This window comes from Vidua chalybeata, chromosome 5 (genome assembly GCF_026979565.1).
Source record: "Vidua chalybeata isolate OUT-0048 chromosome 5, bVidCha1 merged haplotype, whole genome shotgun sequence".
Classification (NCBI taxonomy): Eukaryota; Metazoa; Chordata; class Aves; order Passeriformes; family Viduidae; genus Vidua; species Vidua chalybeata.
The window spans coordinates 72,071,604-72,098,161 of record NC_071534.1 but is presented as its reverse complement, the minus strand read 5'-3'; the positions used below and the strand labels follow the sequence as shown (position 1 = coordinate 72,098,161).

At 65.8% G+C, this 26,558-nt stretch overlaps 1 protein-coding gene across 2 annotated transcripts in view; it reads right to left on the bottom strand.

Annotated features, from left to right (window-relative positions):
* Nucleotides 1-19,574, bottom strand: part of SND1 (staphylococcal nuclease and tudor domain containing 1) — a 74,542-nt gene extending 54,968 nt beyond the window's left edge. The window contains exons 1-9 of one of the 2 annotated variants that reach the window (XM_053941980.1): nucleotides 19,441-19,574; nucleotides 15,168-15,317; nucleotides 12,936-13,056; nucleotides 8,935-9,013; nucleotides 7,715-7,875; nucleotides 7,538-7,629; nucleotides 6,292-6,447; nucleotides 5,845-5,951; nucleotides 5,174-5,264 (exon numbers count right to left, since the gene is read on the bottom strand). In XM_053941980.1, the coding sequence (XP_053797955.1) occupies nucleotides 5,174-5,264; nucleotides 5,845-5,951; nucleotides 6,292-6,447; nucleotides 7,538-7,629; nucleotides 7,715-7,875; nucleotides 8,935-9,013; nucleotides 12,936-13,056; nucleotides 15,168-15,317; nucleotides 19,441-19,515 (1,032 nt within the window). In that variant the 5' untranslated portion in view covers nucleotides 19,516-19,574. The remainder of the gene's footprint in view (nucleotides 1-5,173; nucleotides 5,265-5,844; nucleotides 5,952-6,291; nucleotides 6,448-7,537; nucleotides 7,630-7,714; nucleotides 7,876-8,934; nucleotides 9,014-12,935; nucleotides 13,057-15,167; nucleotides 15,318-19,440) is intronic. The other variant, XM_053941979.1, reaches the window with a different exon arrangement.
* Nucleotides 19,575-26,558: the final 6,984 nt, after the last annotated feature.

Genomic DNA, 26,558 nt, shown 5'->3' with positions numbered 1-26,558 from the left:
AGGACATGGGATGTAGGACATGGGATGTAACAGGACACAGGATGCAAGACATGGGATGCAGCAAGACACAGGATGCAGCAGAACATGGGATGCAGGACATGGATGTAGCAGGATACAGGATGCGGGATGCAGCAGGACACAGGATGCAGCAAAACATGGGATGCAGGACATGGATGTAGCATGACACGGGATGCAGGACATGGGATGCAGCAAGACATGGATGCAGGACATGGGATGCAGCAGGACATGGGATGCAGGATACAGGAGGCAGCAGGACACGGATAGAGCAGATTATGGGATGCAGCAGGACACAGGATGAAGGACATGGGATGCAGCAGGACACAGATGTAGGACACAGGATGCAGCAGGACACAGCACCTGGAGCAGGGACATTGTGTCCCCCAGGCAGGACAGAGCTGGGTGGCAGCAGGAGCCAAGAGGGACCTCCAGGGTCTCTGCAGGGCCCTGACCCAGTTACAAAGGGTCCCTGCAGGACATGGGACGCAGTGGGATATGGGATGCTGGAGGACAAGGGACACAGCAGGACACAGGATACGGGACACAGGACAAGGGGCACAGCAGGACAAGGGGCACAGCAGGACATGGGGTACAGCAGGACAAGGGGCACAGCAGGACATGGGATACAGGACAAGGGGCTCAGCAGGACATGGGGCACAGCGGGATAGCGGATACAGGACACGGGGCACAGCAGGACATGGGGCACAGCAGGACATGGCACCTGGAGCCAGGGCTCCCACGGGATGCCAGTCCAGGCAGACAGAGCAGGGTGGCAGGAGGGGCACGCCCGGGTGCCCACCCTCCCTGGGCAGCCACTCCCTCCTCCTGCTGGAGCTGCAGGGAGGGCAGGAGGGTCACGGGGGGTGACACGGTGACAGAATGGACAACTCAGCACCGCCACGGGGCCGGGGCTTCTGTCTCCCCCCATGTTCCCAGCCCACCGCAGCCACTTCCCTTATCCAATATTTACTGTGGCCTCTCCCGCCTATGAGAGGCCCTCTGATAACGGGATTGGAAGGATTATTTTTTTAAAGCTCTGCAGCTGTTTCTTGCAGAGCCAGCACGCTCCGGCTGCTGCTTCCCACGTCCCCCGGGCTGGGAGCAGGGAGGGCAGCCCTGGAATGTCCCTGTGGCACCGGCCAGGCCCGGCCACGCTGGTCACCCCCATCCCATCACCGCTCCAGGGCACGGAGCTCGCAGCCCTCCCTTGGCCAGATTTATCAGGGAAGATGTTTTTCCTCACTGCAAGAGCTGGGCCCAAAAAAGCCTCCGATTTTCCACCCCGGGCTTTGCTTGTGCCCAGAACTGGGACCAGTAAAGGACACAAAACCTCCCAGGCTGTGTGCCCCGGGCAGGGCTGGCACAGACCCAGAGCCAGGACCAGCCCAAGGAGGAGGAGGAAGCAGAGGAGGCAGAGGGAAGCAGCTCTTCCCTCTGAGGACAGGGAATTTCACCCTTCCCGAGGGGATCTGGCAGCAGAACCCCGCCTCCAACAAACCCTGGATGTGCCCTAAAGGCGCAGCTGATTCCAAATGCTGATCCCAATCCATGGGAACAGCCAGGGACAGACACAGAGCAGCCACACGCGGCAATCCGGGGACCTCGGGGTGCTGGGATGTGACCCTGGGGTGCTGGGATGGGACCCTGGGGTGCTGGGATGGGACCCTGGGGTGCTCGGGATTCCACCTTTAGGGACGGTTTCCCTGGGAGCTAGGGAGGACAAGGACCCCCGTGCCTGGGGACCATGGGGACGTGTCCCCACTCCCAAGGCTCCTGACTGCTGTGCTCCTAGGACAGCATCCACTCTTGGCATGCACAGGGAGCATCCCCAAAGCTGAGGGTGACCTCCTGCACCCCAACAAGGACGGTGGCACTCGGGGAGCCAGAGCCCAGCACCAGGAGAGGCTCGAGTGCGCCCATATCCCAAAAATGTCCTTTAGAGGGGTTTTTGGCAGGGTCTGGCACTCGGCTCAGCTCAGCAGCAGCTCCTGGGCTCAGCTCTGGCACATCCCACCGAGCTCCGGGATGATTTGGCCGCGACCAGAGCTCCCAGCAAAGGGAATAAAAGCCAGGATCAAAGGAGCTGGGCCCGGCTCAGCCCCATCCGCCGGAGCCAGGACGGGAGCAGGGCGGGACACGGCCCAGGGGCTGCCAGGAGCCCCCCGGGCCCGAGGGGAGCCGGGGCCGGGCTGCCGCAGCCCCCCCTGCAGAGGATGGCTCCCAGCCCAAGGCAGGCACGGCTCCGCAGCGTGTCCCAAATCCCGCTGCTCCAAGACAAGCTGACGTAGGGATTTCGGGAGAGAGCCTCCAGCCCCTTTGACATTTCCATCCCTCTGTTCTTCCTCCTCGCCCCTCACCAGCACCAAACCCACAACCGAGGCCAAGCCTCCCCTGCTCCCCCAGCCCAGCCCTGCGCCCCCAGCGCCGGCAGCCGCAGCCAAAATTAGCCGGAGCCCGTTTGCCGCGGTTGATCAACGGTGCAAAGGCAGGTTGGGATCTTCCTCCTCCTCCTCCTCCTCCTCCCCCTCCCCTCGCAGCCCCTTCCAGCAGCTCCTGCGTCAGCTCTGCCGCTGCGAACGAGCCCCGCTGTGCCGAGCACGGAGGCGGCTCCGGCGCCATCCCTGCCCACCCGCCCCGTGCCCCCGCCGCCGGCACGGCCGGAGCCCCGCGGAGGCCGGACACGTGCCCGGCTGCGGGATCAGCGCCGGCGCTGCAGCCGCGTGGGCATCTGTCCTCATTTTTCCCCTGTCGCTTACAGTTCGGGGCAAGGGGGGAAATAAATTAAAAAAAAAAAAAAAAAAAAAAGAAGCCCCCAAAGTGACACCGAAATGAAATGCGGGGGCGCTGCGGCTGCCAAAGGCCAAATTCCAACAGCAGGATCGACCCAACAGGCGGAGAAATTCCACGTCTCCTCCCCCAAAAGCAGGACACGGTCTTTGCTGCCTCTGGGGGCTCCCAGGGAAGCCGGAGCGGAACCGGGAGCGCCCCCAGCCCAGGGAATTGGGGGCATCCTGCAATCTCTGCCCCCCCCAACCCATGGGGATCCCACTCCACAGCACCGGCGTCAACCCCCACCATTCCCAGGGGAAAGCTGGATCCCCACCGCTCCTGGGGATGGGGGGGGGAGATGCTGCTGATCCCAAAGCCACCCCGGACATCCCTGAACAGAGGCTGGGGGGAGCCCCGCCTGCTGCTATCCCACAACATCACGGCATCTTGGAAGTGCTGGGAGCATCCAGCCGCCCCCTCCAGCAGCTGAGCGGAGCGTGACTGACGGCCCTGGCACAGCTCCTGGCACAGCTCCTGGCACAGCTCCTGGCACAGCTCCTGGCACAGCTCCTGGCACAGCCGCTGCCAGCGGCGCTTCCCGGCGTTCCAGCGCCGGCACACGGCCCTGCCGTGCCCACGGGACACCTGCCCAGGTGTCATTTGTCACTGCCACGGGGAGGGGACAGCCACGTCCTTATCCCGAGGGATGGGCTCTCAATTCCGGCCTCCCGGAGCCCCTCCGAGCTCCGTGTCCCTGCACTGCTCCCACAGGGAATGCCCAGCAAACCCTTCCTGGTTTGGGCAGGTTTTGGGGAGCTCATCCGAGCCACATCCCATCCACCAGAGCAAGCACAGGAGCCATTCCCAACCTCATCCCAGCGGACACGAGCCGGTGGCACCACAGGGATCAACTCTGAGCAGCTACAGGAACTCCTGGCTGTCCCGGCAGCTCCAGAGCTTTTCCACTGTGCTCCATTCAACCCCCAGCACCCAGGAACCCCCCAGGAGCCGCCACGTTTGATCCCATTCCTGCTTTTCCATGGAACTGCCAGGTTTGATCCCATTCCTGCTTTTCCCCAGGAGCACCCGGGCGAGGCCAGGTTGCTCGGACACGATCCCGATCCCGGCAGGACCGGAGCAGCTGGAAGGATCCGACCCTGCGCAGGGACCAGGCCGACTTTCCAAGAAATGTGGCTGCTGCCCATTCCCAGGGAAATTCCAGCAGCTCCGGAGCCGCGGCCGCCACCTGGGCGAGGCGGCAGCTCCATCTAGTGGGGCTGATCCCACGGATCCTGCCCGGATCCCGCAGCTCCTGCATCCCACCCCGGATCATCCCACGCAGCTTCACCTCCCTCCCGCACCGCTGCACCCTGGAATCCACACCGGGGCAGGGATTCCCGGGATATCCATGGGCAGGGATTCCAGGACATCCATGGGCAGGGATTCCCAGGGTATCCATGGGCAGGGATTCCCAGGGTATCCATGGGCAGGGATTCCCAGGGTATCCATGGGCAGGGAACACACCAGCACCCACCAGGAGAGGGGCTCAGTGGCACCTCCAGCCTTTGGGAGAAATGGGAACCAATCCATGGGGTATCATCCCCCTGGGAACATTGGGAATTGATCCATGGGGCAGCCATTGCCCTGGGAGGATCGGGAATTGATCCATGGGGCAGCCACTCCCCTGGGAGGATCAGGAATTGATCCACGGAGCAGCCACTCCCCTGGAAGGATGGGGAATTGATCCATGGGGCAGCCACTCCCCTGGGAGGATCGGGAATTGATCCATGGGGCAGCCACTCCCCTGGGAGGATCGGGAATTGATCCATGGGGCAGCCACTCCCCTGGGAGGATGGGGAATTGATCCAAGGGGCAGCCACTCCTCTGGAAGGATGGGGAATTGATCCATGGGGCAGCCACTCCCCTGGGAGGATGGGGAATTGATCCAAGGGGCAGCCACTCCCCTGGGAGGATGGGGAATTGATCCATGGGGCAGCCACTCCCCTGGGAGGATGGGGAATTGATCCAAGGGGCAGCCACTCCCCTGGGAGGATGGGGAATTGATCCAAGGGGCAGCCACTCCTCTGGAAGGATCAGGAACCTCTCGAGATGCGAGCCCACCCCTGTGGCCCTGGCTGACCGGAGCGAGGTGCCAGGACAGCCCCAGTCCGTGCCCACAAACCAAAGCCCCTCTCTCAGGGCTCCTCCCTTCTTCTGGCACCTCTTCCCACTCCAGCTGTGCTGGCGATCCCAGAGTGGCCTGGGATCCATGGCCGGGATCCAGCCAAGGAAAACCCCTCTGGGGCTTGTCCAAACCCCCTCGGAGAGGCCAGACTGGGAGCTGGGCACCCCTGGTCCCCAAATGTCCCTTCCCAGCCCCGCTCACCTTGGCCACAAACTGTTTGTCCTTCTGATCCAGGTTTGCCGTGGGGGCCACGTAATCCCTCCAGATCCTCAGCTTGCGCTCCTTGGCAAACCTGGCGGGGTGGGGACAGTGGGACACCGGGGCTGGGACACCCGGACGTGCCGGGGGCGGCACTCCCAGCAAAGCCCCGGGGAGATCCCATCAATCCCACCCCGGATGAGCCACACTGGGCTGCGGGGGGCTGGAGTCACTCTGGGCACCCTATGGATGCAGCTGGGAGCAGTGGGAACGGTGGGATCAGCTGGGATCAGCTGGGAGCAGTGGGAACAGCCAGGATCAGCCAGAGTACTGGGATCAGCTGGGAGCAGTGGGAGCAGCCAGGATCAGCAGGAGCACTGGGATCAGCTGGGCGCAGTGGGAACAGTGGGGACAGTGGGATCAGCAGGGAGCAATGGGAACAGTGGGATCAGCCAGGATCAGCAGGAGCACTGGGATCAGCTGGGAACAGTGGGAACAGATGGGATCAGCTGGGAGCAATGGGAACACTGGGATCAGCAGGAGCATTGGGATCAGCTGGGTGCAGTGGGAACAGCAGGAGCAGTAGGATCAGCTGAGAGCAGTGGGATCAGAGGGATCAGCTGGGTGCAGTGGGATCAGAGGGATCAGCTGGATCAGCAGGATCCCCATCCCACCTCTCGGCCGCGCGCAGTTTGTCGGCGCCGCGGGTGTAGACGGCGATGGACCAGTCCACGCAGCGGGCAAAGCCCTCCTTCAGCAGCAGCTCTGTGATGTTCCCGTTCTGCGGGGAGCAGGAGATGGCCCGGGGTCAGCAGGATCCCCCCAGGGTCAGCAGGATCCCCCCAGGCCCTGGCTCTGCTGGGGGGGATCTGCACAGCCCCTTCGACACCCCCTGAGCTCCCAGTGCTACTGGAGACCCCACCAGTGACACCCCAGGCTCTGCCCTCCTCACAGGGACCAGGATGTCCCAAATCCACCAGGAAACAGCCCACGATTCCCAGTGATATCCCAGGCTCTGCTCTGCTCACAGGGACCAGGATGTCCCAAATCCACCACAGTCCCAGTTCCCCCACTGGGAGCACCCTGTGCCCCCCCCGGAGCCAGGCGGTGCCGCCACTTGCCGGGTGCAGGATGGTGCCCAGGATGTTCTGGTTGTGGCAGCTCTCCAGGACAATCTGCACGTCCCTCTGCAGCAGCCGTGACTCCGTGAAGAATTTGGCTTCGGCCGCGAACGGCTCCGGGACCTCGGAGTCAGCCTCGCGCTTGAAGGTGGGACACTGCGGGACACGGGGACAGTCAGGGCACGGGATGGGCCCAAAACCTCGGGAAGAGGGTGGAAACCCCCCCTGGGGAGGAGGCTGCCCCCATTCCCCCGCTCCAGGGGTGCTTTCAGGACTGAAATCAGGGAATTTGTGTCAGGACAAAGCCCTTTGACTGCCCTGGGAAACAGAGAACAACTCCAGCTCAGGGGACCTCTGGACAGGGACTGGGAGCTGCTGGAGAGAGCCCAGAGGAATCCATGGAGCTGCTGCAGGGCTGGAGCCCCTCAGATCCCAGGGATCCAGCCTGGGAGAGCTGGGAATGTTCACCTGGAGAGGAGAAGGCTCCAGGGAGAGCTCAGAGCTCTGGCAGGGCCTAAAGGGGCTCCAGGAGAGAGGGACTGGGGACAAGGGATGGAGGGACAGGACACAGGGAATGGCTCCCACTGCCAGAGGGCAGGGATGGATGGGATCTTGGGAATTGGGAATTCCTGGCTGGGCTGGAATTGCCAGAGCAGCTGGGGCTGCCCCTGCATCCCTGGCAGTGCCCAAGGTCAGGCTGGACACTGGGGCTGGAGCAGCCTGGGACAGTGGGAGGTGTCCCTGCCATGGCAGGGGTGGCACTGCAGGGGCTCTTCCCACATAAACAAGTCTGTGGTTCCTTGAACTTGGACATCAGCAGGAATTCCTCATGGGAAGGGTGATCAGACATTGGAAGGGGCTGCCCACGGAGTTCAAGAAATTCCTGGAGGTGGCACTCAGGGCTCTGGGCTGGGCACAAGGTGGGCATCGGGCACAGCTGGGACTGGATGGGCTGGGAGGGCTTTCCCAGCCTCAGGGATCCCGGGATTCTGTGAACTCCCAGCACTATCCTGAGCAGGGCGTCTGACAGCCCCACCCAACCCACACCTGTCCCCACCCCACGGTGACACCTGGGGCTCCTCCCAGCCTGGTACCGCAGGTCCAGCAGGTGACAAGGACGTCCCTCCAACCCTCCCGGCTGCGGCCCTGGGACCCGGAGAGCGGCAGGTGCCGAGGAGGTCGGACAGGGAAGGAACTGGGCAGTGGGAACGTGGCAGTGGGAACGTGGCAGAGGGAACGGGCTCACCTTGATCCCCGAGAGCATGACGGTGACCAGGTAGAAGTCGGGCAGGAGCAGGGCTCTCACCACGCTGCCGTCCCGCACGTGCTCGATGATGGCTGCGGAGCGACACCGGAGCTCAGCCCACTGGGCCGGGAAGGGGACACGGGGACACGGGGACGCGGGGACGCGGGGACACCTTACCATTGACGGGTTTCTGGTGCAGGGAGTCCACGAAGTGCCGGGGGTTCTCCAGGGTGTACTTGAGGTCGCGCACGGTGTGCGAGCCCGAGCCCTCGCTCCACATGCCCTTCTTGGCGCTGCGGGCCTGCTCCTCCAGCTCGGCCAGCCGGCTCTGCTCCGGGCTGCGGGACACGCCGGGACTCAGCCCCAGAAATCCCCCTCTCCCGGGCACCTTCGGGGTGCTTCAGTGCTGCGGCCACCGCCATATCCCTGCCCGGACCGAGCTCCTCGCGCCGCCCAGCCCAGCGGGAATACAGCTGGAAGCACCTCCCCTCCCATGGATCAGGGAGGCTGAGCCCGGGAGCCCTTCCAGAGGCTGCCCTGTGCACCACGAGGGAAAGGCAGCGGCGTTCCCGACTCCCTGCAGGGCACAGCAAGTCTGGGAAAGCAGGGAAGGCACGTTCCCTGGGAATCCATGGATCATCCCGGCCCTGCACGCACGGGCGGCCACTGAGGGGCCCCCAGAGTGCCCACGACCCCCTCCCAGCCCTGGCACCAGCCCTGCCACAACAAACTCAGGGATATTGAACAGGATTCCCAGAGCAGCTGGGGCTGCCCCTGGATCCCTGGAATGTCCAAGGCCAGGCTGGGCACTGGGGCTGGAGCAGCCTGGGACAGCGGGAGGTGTCCCTGCCATGGCAGGGGTGGCACTGCAGGGGCTCTGAGCTCTCTTCCCACCCAAACCCATTCCAGGACTCCACGACCCCACAAACGAGGCTGACCCTGCCCTGGAGGTGTCCTGCACCTCTGCAATGGATCCCAGGGCTGCAGCCCTGCACAGCCCAGGCCCGGGACGTGAGGGAGCCCGGGAGAAGCCTCGGCTCTGCTGGCACAGGGATCACCCCCCCAGCTCCAGCAGCAGCAATGTCCCAGCACCTCCTCTCCAGTGGGAATTAAGGGGATTCAACCCCACCCCAGGAGTGACTTTGGAGGCTCCCGGCGAGTCCCTGCTCCCCAGCCCACGGACACAGCTCCGGTGCCTCGGCATCCAGGAAAGGAGACAGCCCCTGCCAGCCCCGCCACACCCCCAAAGCCCACGGGACACCCCGGGGACGCCTGTGGGATGTGGGCACCTCGGGAGCCGAGGGGCAGGGCCTGAGCCCTGCAGCCGAGGGTCCCGGGGGCTCCATGCCCCGAGCACCAGCCCAGGATCGGGATGGGGATGGGAGCGGGGCACCTACTTGTTGGCTCGGATCCCCTCCCGCCGGGAAGCCAGTCCTTCGGCCACCAGGGACTCGGCAATGTTCTCGCCACTGGTGTCTGTGAGAGAGGAGAGGAGCAGGGGGCTGAGAGGAGCCACAGGGACACGGGAATGGGGCAGCATTCCCAGTGATCCCAGGTGAGCAGTGCTGGAACAACCCCAGAGCTCTCCTGGACACACCACTGCCCCCAGCCTGGGCTCCCTGGGCAGGCCCTGCCGAGGCCTGACCCCGTTCCATGGGGAAATTCCTGCTGATGTCCAACCTCACCTCCCCTGGCCCAGTCTGAGGCCGTTCCCTCTCCTCCTGTCCCTGTTCCCTGGAGCACAGCCCGACCCCCCCGGCTGTCCCCTCCTGCCAGGGACTTGTGCAGAGCCACAAGGTCCCCCCTGAGCCTCCTTTGCTCCAGGCTCAGCCCCTTCCCAGCTCCCTCGGCCTCTCCTGGGGCTCCAGCCCCTTCCCAGCTCCGTTCCCTGGACCCTCTCCAGCCCCTCCAGGGCTCTCCTGGCAGGAGGGGCCCGGAGCTGCCCCCACGATTCCAGGGGGTCCCTCAGCAGGGCCAGCACAGGGGACAGTCCCTGCCCTGGGGCTGTGCCCACACCGGGGCTGCCACAGCCCAGGGGCCATCGGCCTCCTGCCCCGCTGGCCACCCTGGGCTCGTGCCCAGCCGCTGGCACAGCACCCCAGGGCCTTTCCCAGCTCTCCAGCCCCCCTGCCCCAGCCTGGAGCGCCCCAGGGGCTTGGGCTGACCCAGGGCAGCACCTGGCACTTGGCCTGGCTGTCCCTCACCCTGCTGGCATCAGCCCATGGATCCAGCCTGTCCCCACCCCTCTGCAGAGCTCCCTGCTCTCCATCCTCCCCGCCCAGGAGCTGCTGCAGGGAATCTGTCACAGCATTCCCACATTAATGGTGTTTAAACCCTGACAAACTTCATCAGGAAACATTTTCTGCCTCATTTCTCCCGCCCGCGCCGCGCCAGGCTGGGCTGGAGCAGGGATGGGGACGGCACCAGGAGAGGCCCCAGCATCCCAACCCTTCCCAGCTTCATTCCCTGGCCCAGGCTGGAGGGCGGCTCAGCGGGACAGCAGAGCAGCAGCTCCCCAGATCAAACCTTGGATTCAGTGATCGTGGATCTCGGGGGTCCTTCCCAACCAAAATCCCAATCCCGTCTGCAGGAGGGGATCCCCATCCCAGAGGGCTTCCCAGTCCCCTGGCACAGCGGGAGCTCAGGAAAGCCTCATGGAACGCCCTGAGCGGGAAGGGACCCACGGGGATCACCAGTCCAGATCCTGGCCCTAACCTGGACATCCCAAAATCCCCCCCTGTGCCGGAGGGCGCTGTCCAAACGCTCCTCAAGCACAGAGGCAGCTCTGACACCCAGGGATCCGTGGGACCTGGCAGCACCGAGGGTCCCACTCCCCTCTGGGCAGCCTGGGCCCCGCGGCGGGCACGGGAGGAGCTCCCTGGAAGGTGCCAGGACGCAGCAGCACGGGGAGCTCAGCTCGGGGATGGGCTGGGAGCAGCGAGGGGCTGCTGGGCAGGGCTCCAAGCAGGCTCTGCCCACCTGGGCCACCTCCAGCTGAGCCCAGACACCTCCACGGAGGGAGCTCCAGCCCTGCCGGGCGGCACTGCTGATCCGCTGGGAGCCAGCCGGGCCCTGCACCCTCAGATCCCGGAGCCACAGGGAGCCTCTGCCCCATCCTGGGCCCCCTCCCTCCTCCCTCCAGGCAGAGCCCACTGCCCCATCCTGCCGGCCTCGGGATCTGCCCGGGGCCAGCGAGCCTGGCTGCTGAGCCCATCCCTGCTCCCGCCCTGGGAAAGCTCCTGAGTGCCACGGGAATGCCAGGGACGGCTCCGAGTGCCATGGGAAGCTCCTGAGTGCCATGGGAATGCCAGGAACGGCTCCGAGTGCCATGGGAAGCTCCTGAGTGCCATGGGAATGCCTGGAAAGCTCCTGAGTGCCATGGGAAGCTCCTGAGTGCCATGGGAATGCCAGGAAAGGCTCAGAGTGCCATGGGAATGCCAGGAAAGGTCCTGAGTGCCATGGGAATGCCTGGAAAGCTCCTGAGTGCCATGGGAAGCTCCTGAGTGCCATGGGAATGCCTGGAAAGCTCCTGAGTGCCATGGGAAGGTCCTGAGTGCCATGGGAATGCCTGGAAAGGCTCAGAGTGCCATGGGAATGCCAGGAATGGCTCAGAGTGCCATGGGAATGCCAGGAATGGTCCTGAGTGCCACGGGAAGGTCCTGAGTGCCATGGGAATGCCATGAAAGGCCCTGAGTGCCATGGGAAGGTCCTGAGTGCCATGGGAATGCCAGGAAACGCTCAGAGTGCCACGGGAATGCCAGAAAAGGCTCAGAGTGCCACAGGAATGCCTGGAAAGGCTCAGAGTACCATGGGAAGGTTCTGAGTGCCGCAGGGAGCACACCTGGAGCAGCCACTCCCCCTCTCCAGCCCATTCCCACATGGAAAACAGCCGAGTCTGCAGGGATGTGGGGCTGAGGGCACCCAACCCCACCCCAGTCCCCACTGGGGCTCCCCAGGGACTTCCCCCCAAATTCAGCAGCCCCCCAGCTCCTTCCCATGGGATTTCAGTGCCTGGGAACTATGTCCAAGCCCGACTGCATCCCAGATATCTCACGGCAGGGCTGTCCCAGCCCCACATGGAGCATCCCCCTGCTCCAGCAACAGGGAGGCTCCGGAGGATGAGCTGGGAGCCCAGATCTCATCCCTTGAATCCCCAGGGCACGGGAATTCCGGGCAGGGACAAAGCTGGTGCCTCCAAAGGGCCGTGGCTGATGGGACCAGGGAGGGAGAGCCCCAAAAGCCACCCAGAATGCTCAGGGCGGATTCCTTTTGGGATCTCAGCCACAGACAAGCAAGAGATTTGCAACAACAAAAAGGATGGGAAAGCTGTGGGAATTCACCCAGTGCTGCTCCCTGTGAGCTCCGGCTCAGCTGGGATCAGCACCAGGCCAAAATCAGGAATCCATGGAAAAGTGGGAATGCTTCCTGCTGCTGCCACAGCGCACCCCAACACCTCCACTCTCCCACTGCATCCCCCCAAGAGGTGCTTTTCCAGCTGGATTTGAGCTTAAGGCATTCCAGGCTGAGCCCAGGAAAGCTCCTGGAGCGGGGAGAGCAGGGCTGGAGCTGTGGGAACCTGGGGGGCTGGAGCAGGCACCCCTCACTCCCCTCCCAGAGCTGGGAGGCCATGGAAAAGTCGTGGAAAAGTGATGGAAAAGCAGGCAGGCATCTTCCTGCTGATGGCACATCCCAATACACCCCAAACCTCCCCTCGTGCTCCCCCACAGAGCCACCTTTTCCCAAACAAACCATCCAGAGCCACCTTTTCTCCCAGGTAAAACACTCTGGACCCATCTTTTCCCAAAAAAAACCCACCTGACTCCCCCTTTTCCCAGGTAAAATACCCTGGACCCACCTTTTCCTAGACAAACCATCCAGACCTGCCCCCCCTTTCCCAGGTGACCCCCCTTTTCCCAGGTGACCCTCCTTTTCCCAGAGAACCCACCCTGATCCACTTTTCCCCAGGTGACCCTGACCCCCCTTTTCCTAGGTGACCGTGACCCCCCTTTCCCAGGTGACCCCACCTTTCCCCAGCTGACCCTGACCCACCTTTTCCCAGGTTACCCACCCTTTCCCCAGGTAGACCCCCCTTTCCCAGGTGACCCACCTTTTCCCAGGTGACCCCACCTTTTCCCAGGTGACCCCACCTTTCCCAGGTGACCCCCCTTTCCCAGGTGACCCCCCTTTTCCCAGGTGACCCCCCCGACCCACCTTTTCCCAGGTGACCCTCCTTTTCCCAGAGAACCCACCCTGATCCACTTTTCCCCAGGTGACCCTGACCCCCCTTTCCCAGGTGACCCCACCTTTTCCCAGGTGACCCCACCTTTCCCAGGTGACCCCCCTTTCCCCAGGTGACCCCCCTTTCCCCAGGTGACCCCACTTTTCCCAGGTGACCCACCTTTCCCCAGGTAGACCATGCCGTACTCCCGGCCCTGCGGGGTCTTGTACTCCACGGTGAAGCACACCTCCTTCCCGATCAGCTTCTTCCGCAGGAACTCCCGGGCCGGGAAGCCCCAGGGCTGCCGGGAGGGAGGCGCCGTGAGCCGGGCCAGGGCTGGGGGGCACAGCCCCCGCTTGCCCGGCAGCTCCCGTTCCCCGCCAGGACTGCTCTGCTGGGAACCGACTCCTCGGCAGAAACGCCCCACACAGAGCGACCCCGGGCGGGTTCCAGCGCCCCAGAACCGCGCCGAGCCCGGGAGAGCTGCCCGGGAAAGCCGGAGCGGCTCCAGCTCCCGTGGATGCACCGAGGGCTCCCGGCCGGGAGCGCCGGGCTCTGGCAGCCCCGCGCTGGGCACGGGAGGCTCGGGAGGCTCGGGAGGCTCGGGAGCGCGTCCCCGGAGCGCGTTCCCGGTGCGCGCTCCCGCTCCGGCCCCGGCGGGTGGGCGGGAGCGCGGCCGGAGGTGGGAACGTGACGCGCTCATAAACAATTAGCGGGGCTGACAGGCGTCACTTTGGCAGAGAGTGACATTTAGAGGCTGCTCGGAAGACAAAACTCCCCGGGGAGAGCAATTATCTGCCAGCGCTGCGCCCGCCGCCCCCGGCCCGCAGGAGGGGGGGGGGGGAGCCGGGCCCCACCGGCACCGAGCGGCTCCGGGACCGCCCCGTGCGCCCCAACCGTCCCCCGAGTCCCAAACCACCCCCCTGTGCCCCAAAACAACCCCCTGTGTGCCCCAAACCATCCCCCGAGTCCCAAACCACCCCCCTGTGCCCCAAAACAACCCCCTGTGTGCCCCAAACCACTCCCCTGTGCCCCAAAACAGCCACCCCGTACACCCCAAACCATCCCCCGAGTCCCAAACCACCCCCGTGTGCCCCAAACCACCCCCTTGTGCCCCAAACCAACCCCTGGGTCCCAAAACAGCCACCCCGTGTGCCCCAAACCAACCCCGTGTGCCCCAAAACAGCCAACCCGTACGCCCCAACCGTCCCCCGAGTCCCAAACCACCCCTGTGTGCCCCAAACCACCCCCTTGTGCCCCAAACCAAGCCCCGGGTCCCAAACCACCCCCCTGTGCCCCAAACCATCCCCCTGTGCCCCAAACCACCCCTGTGTGCCCCAAACCAACCCCATGTGTCCCAAACCATCCCCCGAGTCCCAAACCACCCCCCTGTGCCCCAAAACAGCCACCCCCATGTGCCCCAAACCATACCCCAAGTCCCAAACCATCCCCTCATGTATCCCAAACTGTCTCATATGCCCGAAACCATCCCCCAAGTCCCAAACCACCCCTCTGGGCCCCAAAACAGCCACCCCATGTGTCCCCAACCATCCCCCGAGTCCCAAACCACCCTCCTGTGCCCCAAACCAACCCCTGGGTCCCAAACCACCCCCCTGTGCCCCAAAACAGCCACCCCATGTGTACCAAAACCATACTCCAAGTCCCAAACCAACCCCCGTGTGCCCCAAAACAGCCACCCCTGTGCCCCAAACCATACCCCGTACACCCCAAACCATCCCCCCATGTATCCCAAACTGTCTCATATGCCCAAAACCAACCCCTGGGTCCCAAACCACCCTCCTGTGCCCCAAACCAACCCCTGGGTCCCAAATCACCCCCCGTGTGCCCCAAAACAGCCACCCCATGTGCCCCAACCATCCCCCAAGTCCCGAACTACCCCAAGTATCCCAAACCACCCCCGTGCCCCAAAACAGCCACCCCAAGTATCCCAAAACAGCCACCCCATGGATCCCCAACCGTCCCCCGAGTCCCGAAGCACCCCATGTGTCCCACGCCACCCCCCGTGCCCCCCACAACACCGGCCCCGTCCCAAGTGCAGAGGGACAAAGGAGAAGATTCCCCCCAAAGCCCCGCTGGGGGCATTCTCTGGGATTCTCTGGCATTCTCTGGGATTCCCCCCCAAGCCCTGCTGGGGGGATTTTTTGGGATTCTCTGGGATTCCCCCCAAAGCCCTGCTGGGGGGATTTTTTGGGATTCCCTGGGATTCCCCCCCAAGCCCTGCTGGGGGGATTCTCTGGCATTCTCTGGGATTCCCCCCAAAGCCCTGCTGGGGGGATTTTTTGGGATTCTCTGGGATTCCCCCCAAAGCCCCGCTGGGGGGATTCTCTGGCATTCTCTGGGATTCTCTGGGATCCCCCCAGGGCCCGGCGGCCCCCGCGGCGCAGCACCCACCTCGTCCGGGCTGTCCTTGGCGTCGGGCTGGCTGGCGGCCGCGCGCCGCGCCAGGCTCCCCGCGCGGATGTTGCTGAGGTTGATCTGGCGCTCCGGGGGGGGCCCCCCGCGGGGCTGGCCCCGCACGATGATGGCACAGCCCGACAGCACCTGCGGGGACACCGGGGGCTCAGGCACCACGGCACCGGCGGGGACACCGGGGGCTCAGCGGGCGCCCCCCGGACGCGCAGAATTCCAGGGGCAGAATTCCAGCGACGTGCCCGGCCCTGGCAGGGCTCGGGAACTCGGCACCGCTGAGCGCCGCGGGCACGGAGAGCCAGGAGCTGCCCCCCCCCAGCTGGAGACGGGGCCAAAATCCACGTCCTGGGCTCATCCCCAGCAGGGCAGGGGGATCCTGCCCCTGTGCTCAGGTGAGACCCCACCTGCAGAGCTGCCCCAGCCCTGGGGACACAGCAGCAGCACCTGGAGCTGCTGGAGAGAGCCCAGAGGAATCCATGGAGCTGCTGCAGGGCTGGAGCCCCTCAGCTCCCAGGGATCCAGCCTGGGAGAGCTGGGAATGTTCACCTGGAGAGGAGAAGGATCCAGGGAGAGCTCAGAGCCCCTGGCAGGGCCTAAAGGGGCTCCAGGAGAGCTGGAGAGGGACTGGGGACAAGGACTGCAGGGACAGGACACAGGGAATGGCTCCCACTGCCAGAGGGCAGCGATGGATGGGATCTTGGCAATTGGGAATTCCTGGCTGGGCTGGAATTGCCAGAGCAGCTGGGGCTGCCCCTGGAGCCCTGGCAGTGCCCAAGGCCAGGCTGGGCACTGGGGCTGGAGCAGCCTGGGACAGTGGGAGGTGTCCCTGCCATGGCAGGGGTGGCACTGGAGGGCTCTGGGGTCCCTCAGAGCTCAGCACACCCGGACACGGGGTCACCTCTGTGCACACAGAACACCAAGGAGGATTTGGAAAATCGGGATTTTACACCAGATGCTTTTGGGATGAGCCCAGCCATGTTCCACCACAGCTTTGGCCCCGAGAGCTCCAAGCTGGGCAATCCCAGCCAATCCCCTCTCCCAGGGCTCCCTCACACCCCCAGACCCCACATTCCCAGCCACATTCCCCAGGTCCTGCAGCAGGGCTGGGCTCCAGGCCAGCAGCCAGAGTGTGCTGGGATCTCCCTGTTCCCAGGGATCTCCCTGGAGTTCCTGGGAACTCCCTGTTCCCAAGGATCTCCCTGACCCTGAGGATCCCCCTGTTCCCGAGTGCCTCAGCACATGTCACAGCTGAGACAGCCACGACACTCAGAGTGACACCACACAGTTTCAGAAGGCTTCAACCCACACACAGCGACACCACACCTCAGAGGGCTGCAGGCATCTGCCCTTGCTCTGTACCCCCCTTTTATCCCCCCACGTTCATGCGTGGCACCTGTGTGCCCTCTGTGCCCCGTGTGGTGGCTCAGCACACCTGGGCACTCCATGGCTCAGTGCTGCCAGCGCTGCTCACCTGCTGCTCACAGCTGTGCCCACGGGGATGGGGCTGGGGCAGCCCCACGGCCAATCACCCAAACTGCACCCACACCCAAGGATCTCCCTGTTCCCAGCATCTCCCTGTTCCCACTGCCATCACCCAAACTGCACCGACACCCAAGGATCTCCCTGTTCCCACTGCCATCACCCAAACTGCACCCACACCCAAGGATCTCCCTGTTCCCACTGCCATCACCCAAACTGCACCGACACCCAAGGATCTCCCTGTTCCTGGGATCTCCCTGCTCCCAACAGGATCTCCCTGTCCCTGGGATCTCCCTGCTCCCAACAGGATCTCCCCGCTCCCAACAGGATCTCCCTGTTCCTGGGATCTCCCCGTCCCCGTCCCCGCTCCCAGCTCTCTGGGGTCAGGTTCCAGTGCCTGCCCTGGCTCCTTGCCACCCCCAAATCCCCACGGATGCTCGCAGGGATCCCAAACTCCTCCAGCTCTGTCCCATCACCAGAGCCAGCCCAGCCCCGTGCCCAGGACACCGAATCCCTCAGGATGAGCCCTGCCGAGCCCACCCCGAGGCTCTGGGTGCCCCTGCACCCCCCACCCCCTGGAGCCACAGCAGAGCCCGGAATGCTGCGGGAGCCACCGGGAATTGCGGCCGAGCCGCGCCCGGAGCGATCCCAGCAAAGGCCCAGTGCTCTGTGCTTAAGGACTTAGAGGTTTCATGGCTGTAATTAACCTTAGTCTTTAATTTATAGGGCACAGGGAGGCCAGGGGATGCTGGAGCTGCTCTGTTCAACCCCCAACACGAGCCCGGGATCCCAGGGTGGGATCCTTGGTGGAGCTGCTCCGCGTTCCGGGACATTCCATCCCGGCTCCTGATCCCTGTGGCCCTGTCCCTGCCCACGGAGTGGCCACACGCCCGCCTGGCTATCGGGATCCCAGCAGGGGAAGTGCTCCAGGGATCCGTCAGTGACAGCAGTGGGATCGGGTCACTGTCCCAGCCTGCCAGCAAGAGTCACCCCTGGGCCCAGCCGTCCCACTCAGGGCTCCATCAGAGAAATCTGGGCTTAAACCAGGCTTAATCCAAGCTGGAAACAGCTCAGGCACACGGGGTGCACAGCCCCAACTCGTGCTGCCAAGGCGGCTCCAGGGCACCAGAGGGGACGGCACCGAAATCCCACGGGCACATCCGGAATCCAGAGCTGCCCCTGTGGGGCACAGAGGGTTAAAAACCCTGACAGGAGTGGGAGGAAAATTCCTGCTCTTCATCCCCATCCTGCTGCCAAACTCCTGCTCTCAAACCCCGTAGTTTCACTGTGATTGCAGCAGGAAGGTGCAAAAAACCCCAAAAACCTCGAAGCTGTGATGGGAGCCACAGCAGAGCACGTGGCTGGCACCACAGGGAGCCCCCTCTCCCAGGGGAATTTTGGGCTGGCTGGCCTGGGAGGGCACCACAGAGCACATCCCGGGGTCTGGGGCACAGGCACAGCTGCCTCCCAGCCAGCAGACTCCAAAATCCTCCCCAAAATCCTGCTGCAGACCCACATCCCCGTGGATGGAGCCGGGCAGGCGCAAGCAGCCCAGGTGAGGGTCGTCCTGAGCATCCCAAAATCTGCAGGCTGGGCAGGAGGCAGGGCGGGGTGGCAGCAGCAGATCCCCCGTCACCAGTGACACAGAGCACGGGGATGGTGCCAGACCAGACCTGCAGTGTCCCCAAAGCCCCCCGGTGTCCCCAAACCCCCGGTGTCCGACCACACACCCCCAGTGTCCACCCCCAGATTCAGCGTCCAGCCTCAGATCCCCGGCGCCCATCCCAAACCTTTGGGATCCATCCCTAGATCCCTGGAAGCATCCCCAGGCTTCCAGGGTCCTTCCCGCGGTGTCCCCAGCACGGCCCCAGGCTCCAGGCTGCAGTGACACCCCGGGAACAGGTCTCACTCCCGAGGCAGCACTGGGTGCAGGGCTCAGCCGAGACCCCCAGATCCACCCGGACTCGGGGCTCTGGGGAGCTCGGGGACACGGCAGGGAACGGGCTGCGGCGGGACAGCACCGGGAAGCGACACGGGACGGGGACACGGGACGGGGACACGGCGCCCGGGACTGAACCCGACCTTCGCTCTCCCGGCCCCGCGGCCGGCACACGTGGGGAGCTGGCGCGGGGGACCGGGACGGTTCCCGGTTCTGGAGGACGCCATCCCCGCGCTGCCCCGTGGGGACCCGACCCGTCCCGCGGGGATCCCGTCCCGCGGGGATGTCCCGGCAAGGGCGGCGAGCGGAGCACGTGCGGCACCCCCGGGACGGCCCCGCTGCCGGCGGCCCCGCGAGGCCGCTGCTCCGCCACCCCTCGGGGCTCCGGGCGCTGCGGGGCCGGCAGCGGAGCGGGACCACCGGCTCCGGTCCCGGGACCCAAAGCTCCTCCTGCCCCATCCCCGCAGCCGGGACGGCACCGGGACCTCGCAGTGCCCGGTCCCGGGACGGCGTGGGGGACGCGGGCTGCCGGGGGATGCCAGGCTGCAGCGAGAGGTGCCCGGGCCGCGGGCGGTAACGGATCAGCAACTGCCGCCGCACGGGGCCCGGGAGCACCGGGCGGGCTGCACCGGGCTGGGGGAGCCGGGCACCGGCCGGGGAGCGGACAGGCTGCCGCTTAGCGGGAAGCGGAGCGGGGGGGGGGGGGGGGGGGGGGGGGGGGGGGGGGGGGGGGGGGGGGGGCGGAGCGGGGCCCCGGAGGAGCCTGCGGGACACGGGGGCGCCCGGTGACCGGCGAGGCGCGGGGTCGGTGCGAGGAGCGGCGGGCACAGCCCTTACCATCTTGACGATGCCGCGCTGGACGACGGGCGGCGGCGCGGAGCCGCCCTGGCCGGGGTTGGCCGCGGAGGCCATGGCGGGGCCGGGCGGGCGGAGAGGCCGGGTCGGGCCGGGCCGGGCACGGGCGGCGGGAGCGCGGCGGGGCCCGGGGCGAGCGCGGCGGGGCCCGGGGCGAGCGCGGAAGGGACCGCGGGGCGGGGCCTGAGCCGGCGGGGGGCGCGGCCTCGGCGCGGCTCCGCCCCCCGGCGCGGCCGGCGGCCAACGGGCGGCCGCTCCCGCCGCGCGCGCCGCCCCGCCCCGCCGCGCCTCGGCCAATGGCGGCGCGCGGCTGGTGACGTCGCGCCCCCCCCCCCCCCTCCGCGCGGCCCCGCCCGGCCCGGCGCGCGGGATGGGGGGGGCGGGACTTCCGGGGCGCGCGGCGCCAGGGACACGTCGGCAAAGGCCGCCCGCGCGCGCACGTGGCCTCGCGCCGCGCCGGGGGCGGGGCCGCGACGGGACACGCCCCTTCCGTCACCGGGAGGCGGGGCTTGGCGGGGACACGCCCGTTTCGTCAGCGGAGGGGGCCGGGCGGTGGTCCCGGGGGCGGGGTCGCACCGGGGGGGACCCCAGACCCAACCCCGCCCCTTCCAGCCCATTCCATTCCGTTCCATTCCGTTCCATTCCATTCCATTCCGTTCCATTCCGTTCCCACAGGGCCCGGGGGATCCCCCGGTGCAGCCCCCCCCCCCCCCCCACGACACCCCCAGTGACCCCCCCGGGCCACCGGAGCCGCCCGCTCCCAGCCCGGCCCCCCCCCCGCGGGTCTGGGGGAAAACGGGGGGAGAATGGGGCACGCAGCTCTGGCTGGTTTGGGGGCGGTGGCAGGGACGGCCCCGCTGCCCCGGGGGTCGCTCCCACCGTGCACCCGCGCCCCAAAACCCCCACGGGCACCGCACCGTGCCGGGGCCGCCCGCGTCCCGCGAGGGGACCGGGGACAGCGGCGCTGCCCGGCGAGGTGGCCTCGAGCACCCGGTGTCACCCACGGTCACCGCGTCCCGGCTGGGGACGCTCGCGGTCCGGACACAGCTCCGGGATGTCCCCCCCCCAGGGGACACTGGCACTGCCCACCCCTCTGGGGGTCCCTCCCGTCCCCAGGTGACCCCGAACCCAGCCCGGAGCGGGGGGAACCGGGGCTCCCTCCCGCCGTGTCCCCCCGCCCCTCGGGGTGCTCCGGGTGCCGATCCCGGTGTCACCTCCGCCGGCCCCGAGCGGAGCCGTGTCACTCCTGGGTGCCAGGGGACGATTGGAGTGGCCACGGAGGGAATCCAGGGGATGGGAACGGGAACGGAGCGGCCCCGGGCTGGGAGAGGGCCCCGTGTCCCGCAGGTGAAGCCCCCCGAGTGTGGGGGCGATCGGAGCGCACCCGGGGGGCATCGGAGCGCACCTGGGGGCGATCGGAGCGCACCCGGGGGCGACGATATCCCACCGGAATCCGCCCCGCCGGTGTCTCCCGCTGGGCACGGCACGTTTCCCCACCCTCTGGGGTTTTATTTTGGCCGTGTTTTGATGTTTTTTTCCCGTGTTCCTGATGTTTTCCCGTGTGTTCTCCCTCCGGGGTTTGTCCCCCACGCGCAGGTCCCGGTGCAGCCCCCGCCCCTTTTCCGGAGGGTCCCGGCGGTCCCGCTCCAGGATTTCACTGCACCGCCTGTGCCAGAGCCTCCCGACCCATGAGGAATCCTCTTCCCACCCTCTCCCTACCTGCCACAACCTTCCACCACTTCTGATCTCCCTGCTCCAGCATTTTGGTGATAATTTATCTTTTTTGTTGTTGTTGTTGTTTTCTCCCCGTTTTTAATAGTTAGCCCCTTTTTTGGGGCAGGAAATCTCTGCCCAAAAACCTGGAAAAGCAGCTCCATTGTCCTGATCCATGGAATTTCTGGGCCCGCCATATCACTGTCCCATCTTGCACCTGCATCCCACCAGAGATGATGGGGACGACACCTACAAGCCCCTAAATTGCCTCTTTTAGCCCAAATCCTTTAATAATCATCATTTTGATGGAAAAGAAAGTGAAATTGTAGGTGGGAACGTGGGGATAGACTCCGTTTTCTTGGTCGGCTGAGTCATCTGGGCTTTTAACTTCCACCCGTGCTTTCTGCAGGAGAGAAGAATGGGATTTTCCAGGCACCCTGCTGCTCAGTGAGGAACCTTCTGCAGGGAGAAAGCCCAGAATGGTGCAAAACAGCCTTGGACGTGCAGACAGGAGCGACAGAGGGAGGGAAATCAGGGAATCCTGGAATGGTTTGGGTGGGAAGGGAGCTCAGAGCCCCTGCAGTGCCACCCCTGCCATGGCAGGGACACCTCCCACTGTCCCAGGCTGCTCCAGCCCCAGTGCCCAGCCTGGCCTTGGGCGCTGCCAGGGATGGGAATGCTGAGTGGATCCCCTGGGAGCTGCACCTCATCCCTCTGCCCTCCCGGCCATCCCCGGAGCTGGCTCTGCGCTGGGATGAGGAGCGGGAACACCAGGAACTGGGCGTGGAGCACCGGAACGGCCAGGTCTCCTCTGGGCAGGGCTGGGAATTCCCAAATCCAGTTATTCCAAATCCAGCTATCCCAGCACCCATCCCTGTGTGCAGCCTGGGAGAGCCCTGGGGGGGCCCTGGGACTGAGGGGGCCCTGGGACCCGGTTCCTCTGAGCCGCTGGCAGATGTTCCCCGTGGGATGGGGGCTCTGCCCCTCCTGCCCCCGCCAGTGCCGCTCAGGGAATGCAGAGGCTGAATTCCAGACAAAACCCCAGCAATGAGCTGTGGTGCTTTGGCAGCTTTGCCTCGCTGCGGAAATCTCCTGGGATAATGGCATTCCCTGTTCTGCTCCCTTTGTGTGCCTGTCCCTGTGCCATTCTGTGGCCCTGTTCCCATATCCCTGTTCCCGTGTCCGTCCCTGTCCCTGTGCCCCTCTGTGTCCCTGTTCCCATTCCTGTTTCCCTCCATGTCCCCATTCCATTCCCTTCCTGTCCCTCTTCCTGTGCTGCTCCATGTCCCTGTTCCACCTTCTCCATTTCCCTGGTCTCTCCATGTCCCTGTTACACCCACTCTGTGTCCGTGTTCCATCCCTTCCACATCCCTGTTCCACCCCCTCCCTGTCCCTGTGCCACTCTGTGTCTCTGTTCCCGTGTCCCTCCCTGTCCCTGTGCCACTCTGTGTCCCTGTTCCCGTGTCTCTCCCTGTCCCTGTGCCACTCTGTGTCCCTGTTCCCGTGTCTCTCCCTGTCCCTGTGCCACTCTGTGTCCCTGTTCCCGTGTCTCTCCCTGTCCCTGTGCCACTCTGTGTCTCTGTTCCCGTGTCTCTCCCTGTCCCTGTGCCACTCTGTGTCTCTGTTCCCGTGTCCCTCCCTGTCCCTGTGCCACCCCTGTCCCATTCCCCAGCAGTGCTGCTGTCACTCCTCGGGCGGAGCCGGTCCCCTCCTTCCTCCCAGCTCCTCACGCGCTGTCCCTGCAGGGTCCCTCTCTCCTGTGTCCCTTCCCAGCTGCAGACCCCGACCCCCAGCACACTCCCTCCCGCTCCTGGTGCCAGCCTGCAGTGGGGACAAGGATCCGCTGTCCCCGGCCCCAGCCGTGCTCCCGGGCAGGGAGGGGCTCAGCACCCCCTCCCTGGAGTGACGCCGGAGGGCAAAATCCCTCTGGGCATCGCGGTGGGATCGGGGATGCGGCGCTGGAGAGGGAGGCGGGCCCTGAGCCCCGAGCAGAGCAGTTCTGCCCCGAGCCACGTTCCAGTTCTGGCCCGGTCTGCACGGGGTTCTCCCGGTTCCTCCTCTGGAACAGAGACACCGAGAGGGAGATGGGATGGGATGGAAACGGGGATGAAGATGGGGAATGGGATTGGGAATAGAGATGGAGATGGTCTGGGAGTGGAGGAGGAGATGGGATGGAGATAAAGTCAGAGATGGAGAAGAAGCAGAGATGAAAGCAGAGAAAGAAAAAAGGATACACGGATGGAGATGGAGACTAAGGCACGAATACGGAGGCAAAAATAAAGATGGAAAGAGAAATGAAGATGCAGATGAAAATGGAGACGGACACAAAGGTGAAGGTGATGGATCTGCTCAGCGGGATCCCTGTGCCCTGCAAACTCCCGCAGAGCCGCGGGGGACACCCCTCCCGGCCGAGCGGCTGCCATGGGCGCCTTTCCTGGGACGCGCCCTCCCATTGGGACACCGGAGCTCTGTGCTCCCCTCCACAGCCCCCGGTGTCCCCAACACGCCCCTGATCCTGCCTGGGGACAGTGGGGACCGGTCCTTCCTTTCCTTCCTTTCCTTCCTTTCCTATCCTTTCCTTCCTTTCCTTCCTTTCCTTCCTTTCCTTACTTTCCTTCCTTTCCTTCCTTTCCCTCCTCCCAGCTCCAGTTGGAGTGACCAGGTCTTTCCTTTCCCTTTCCCTTTCCCTTTCCCCCTTTCCCTTTCCCTTTCCCTTTCCCTTTCCCTTCCTCCCAGCTCCAGCTGGAGTGACCAGGGGTGCTGGCAGCAGGGGACACTCGGGTCCCCACCACCCCCGCTGCGTGCTGGCATTCCCGGCCACCAGGGCAGAGGCACCGCGCGCCAGCTGCTGCCTGGGGACAGCCCGGCGTCCCCGGCCTTTCCAAGGGAAGCGTCCCCACGCTACCCCCGGGGTGCTCAGCATCCTCAGAATCCCTGCAAAAGCTCTTCCCTGAGGAGCAGGGGCACAGGGGCACAAATGCAGCTGCCACGGTGGGTGCTGGATCTTCCCTCCACCTCCCCAGAGCTCTGTCCCCACCTCTCCATGTCTCCAGATCTGTCTCCACCTCTCCACCTCTGCCTCTGCAGCTCTCCAACCTCCCCGATTACACCTCCACACCTCTCCACCTCTCCTTTTTCCCCCCCTCCATCATTCCATCTCTTCACACCTTCACCTCTCCACCTTTCCATGTCTCCATGATTCTGTCTCCATCTCTCCACCTCTCCATCTCTCCATTTTAGCCTTTCTCCATTTCTGCTTTTTCACCTCTCTGTGTCCTTACGTCTCCATGTCTCCCCTCTCCAGATCGTCGCCTCTCCATGTCCCAACATCTGCCCCCCTCTCCTCCTCATCTCCTCCTCTCCTTCTCTCCATTTCACCACCTCTCCATCTGTGTCTCTCCACCCCTCCCGTGCCCACTTCTCCACCTCCCCGTCTCTTCCCGACTCCATCTCCCCACGTCTCCACCTCTCCATTTCGCCATCTCTCCATCTCTGTCTCCATCTCTGCTCCCCACGCGTCCATCTCTCTTTCCACCTCCCCACATCCTCCCCTCTCCACATCTCCCCCATCCCGTCTCTGCCCCTCTCCCCCGCTCTCCCCGCTCTCCTCCCCGCCTTTCCCCGTCCCGGTTTCCGCTGCCCGAGGCCGCAGCAGCCGCCGCGCCCGAGCCGCGCCAGGGACGCGCCGCCCTGTGCCCGCCGCCGCCGCCTCTCCCGGGCCCCCGGGGCTCCCCCGGCCTCTCCGAGCTCCGGGCGGCTCCGGGGGCTCCTCCCGCCGCCGGGGCACCGCGGGGCCGGCCCGGGAGCGGCGAGGAGCCGGCCGGGGCCGTGCGCACCGGAGCCCGGCGTGCCCGGTGCCAGCGCGCACGGCCCCGGGGGCAGCCCCGCCGTTCCGGGGCCGGCCCGGAGCCCCCCGCGCCGCCCCCCGCCCGGGCCCGGGGACACGGGGACAGGGGCGGGCCCGGCCCCCCCCGGCCCGGTGCCGAGCCCCGCGCCCCGCTCCCCGCGGCCGCGTTACGCACGGGGCTCGCCCGGCCCGGGGGCTCCACCGGGGCTCCCCCGCGGCCGGGGCGGAGCGGGGGGGGTCCGGGGCGGCCGGCGCGGAGCGGCGGGGGCCCAGCCCTGGGTGCCAGCGCTCCCCGCGCCGCCGGGAGCCCGAGCCCGACGCCGGGGTGCGGGACAGCCGGGGCGCCCCGGGGGCGGCGGGGGGGGCGGCGCGGCGGCTCCCCGGGGGCCGGGGCCGGGCCCGGGCCCCGCAGGGCCGTGGTTAATATGTAATTCGGAGCATATGGTATTTTCCAAAGGCGGGCAGCAGCGCGGAGCCCGGGGGCCGGGCCGGGGTGCAAATAACGCTGGATGACTCGCGGGGCCGGGCGCGGAGGGCCACGGTGATGGGCTCCTCGCTGGCTAATATTTGCTCTTCAAATATTTTACTTGAAAGGTTTACAACGTTGTTTTTTTTTTTAATCTTCCAAGAAGGGGCCATCTGTGCCGGTGCCTCGCCTGGAGCACACCGGGGAGTCCCCGCCGGGGCCCAGCCGCCACCCCGGGGGCCGCCTTCTATTTGTTCAGCACCCAAAATAAATTAAATCGATGTAATAAAAGAGAAGATGGATTTATGATTGAATCCCATATGTCCCTGTTTGCTTTGCGGGAGAGACGCGGGAGCGAAGCCCCTCGGGGGCTCCGGCGGGGGATCCCCGGGGATGCTCCGGGGCGCGGGGACGCGGCCGAACCGTGCTGTCCGCCGGCCGCAGGTGCTGAAACACCGGCGCTCACCCGGCACCGAGTCCGTGCCCGGCCCGGGGCGCCCCGAGCGCCCCCGAGTCCCGACGGAGCCCCCCGGGCCGGGCGTGTGCTGGGCGCGGTCACATCGGGCCGCCCCTTCCTCCCCGTCCTCCTCTCCCTCCTGCCGTGACATCACGGCCCCGCTGCCGGCACTGAGCGCCCGCCCGGCTCCCAGGACGATCCGGTCCAGCTCCCTCGAGGCTCCACAGGTACCTCCTTGCGCCGCTCCGGGCATTCCCGCTCTCCCGAGCATCTTTCCCTGCGTGTGAAAGCTGCAGGAGCTGCCGCGGGAGTTGGTGTTGAGCGTGCTTTAACCTGGGGAAGCTCCGGGGTCCCCGGGAGGTACCGGCTCTGCCCGGCCTCGCTGCTCCCCGCTGGCTCATCCCGGGCCCAGGGCTCCATCCAAGGGCACCGAGGGCTCGCAGCTCGGCTTTCCCGGCGCTCCCGGTTCCCCGTGGGGAAAAATCCCTGTGTGACCTCCGGGCACAGCCAGGGAGTGCTGGGGGGCTGCGCGGCCCCCGAGGGGACTCGTGTCCTGTTCCTCCCTTCCCTCCTTCCCGGAGCAGCCTCCGCGCATCGCCCCAGGGCGATCCGTCCCT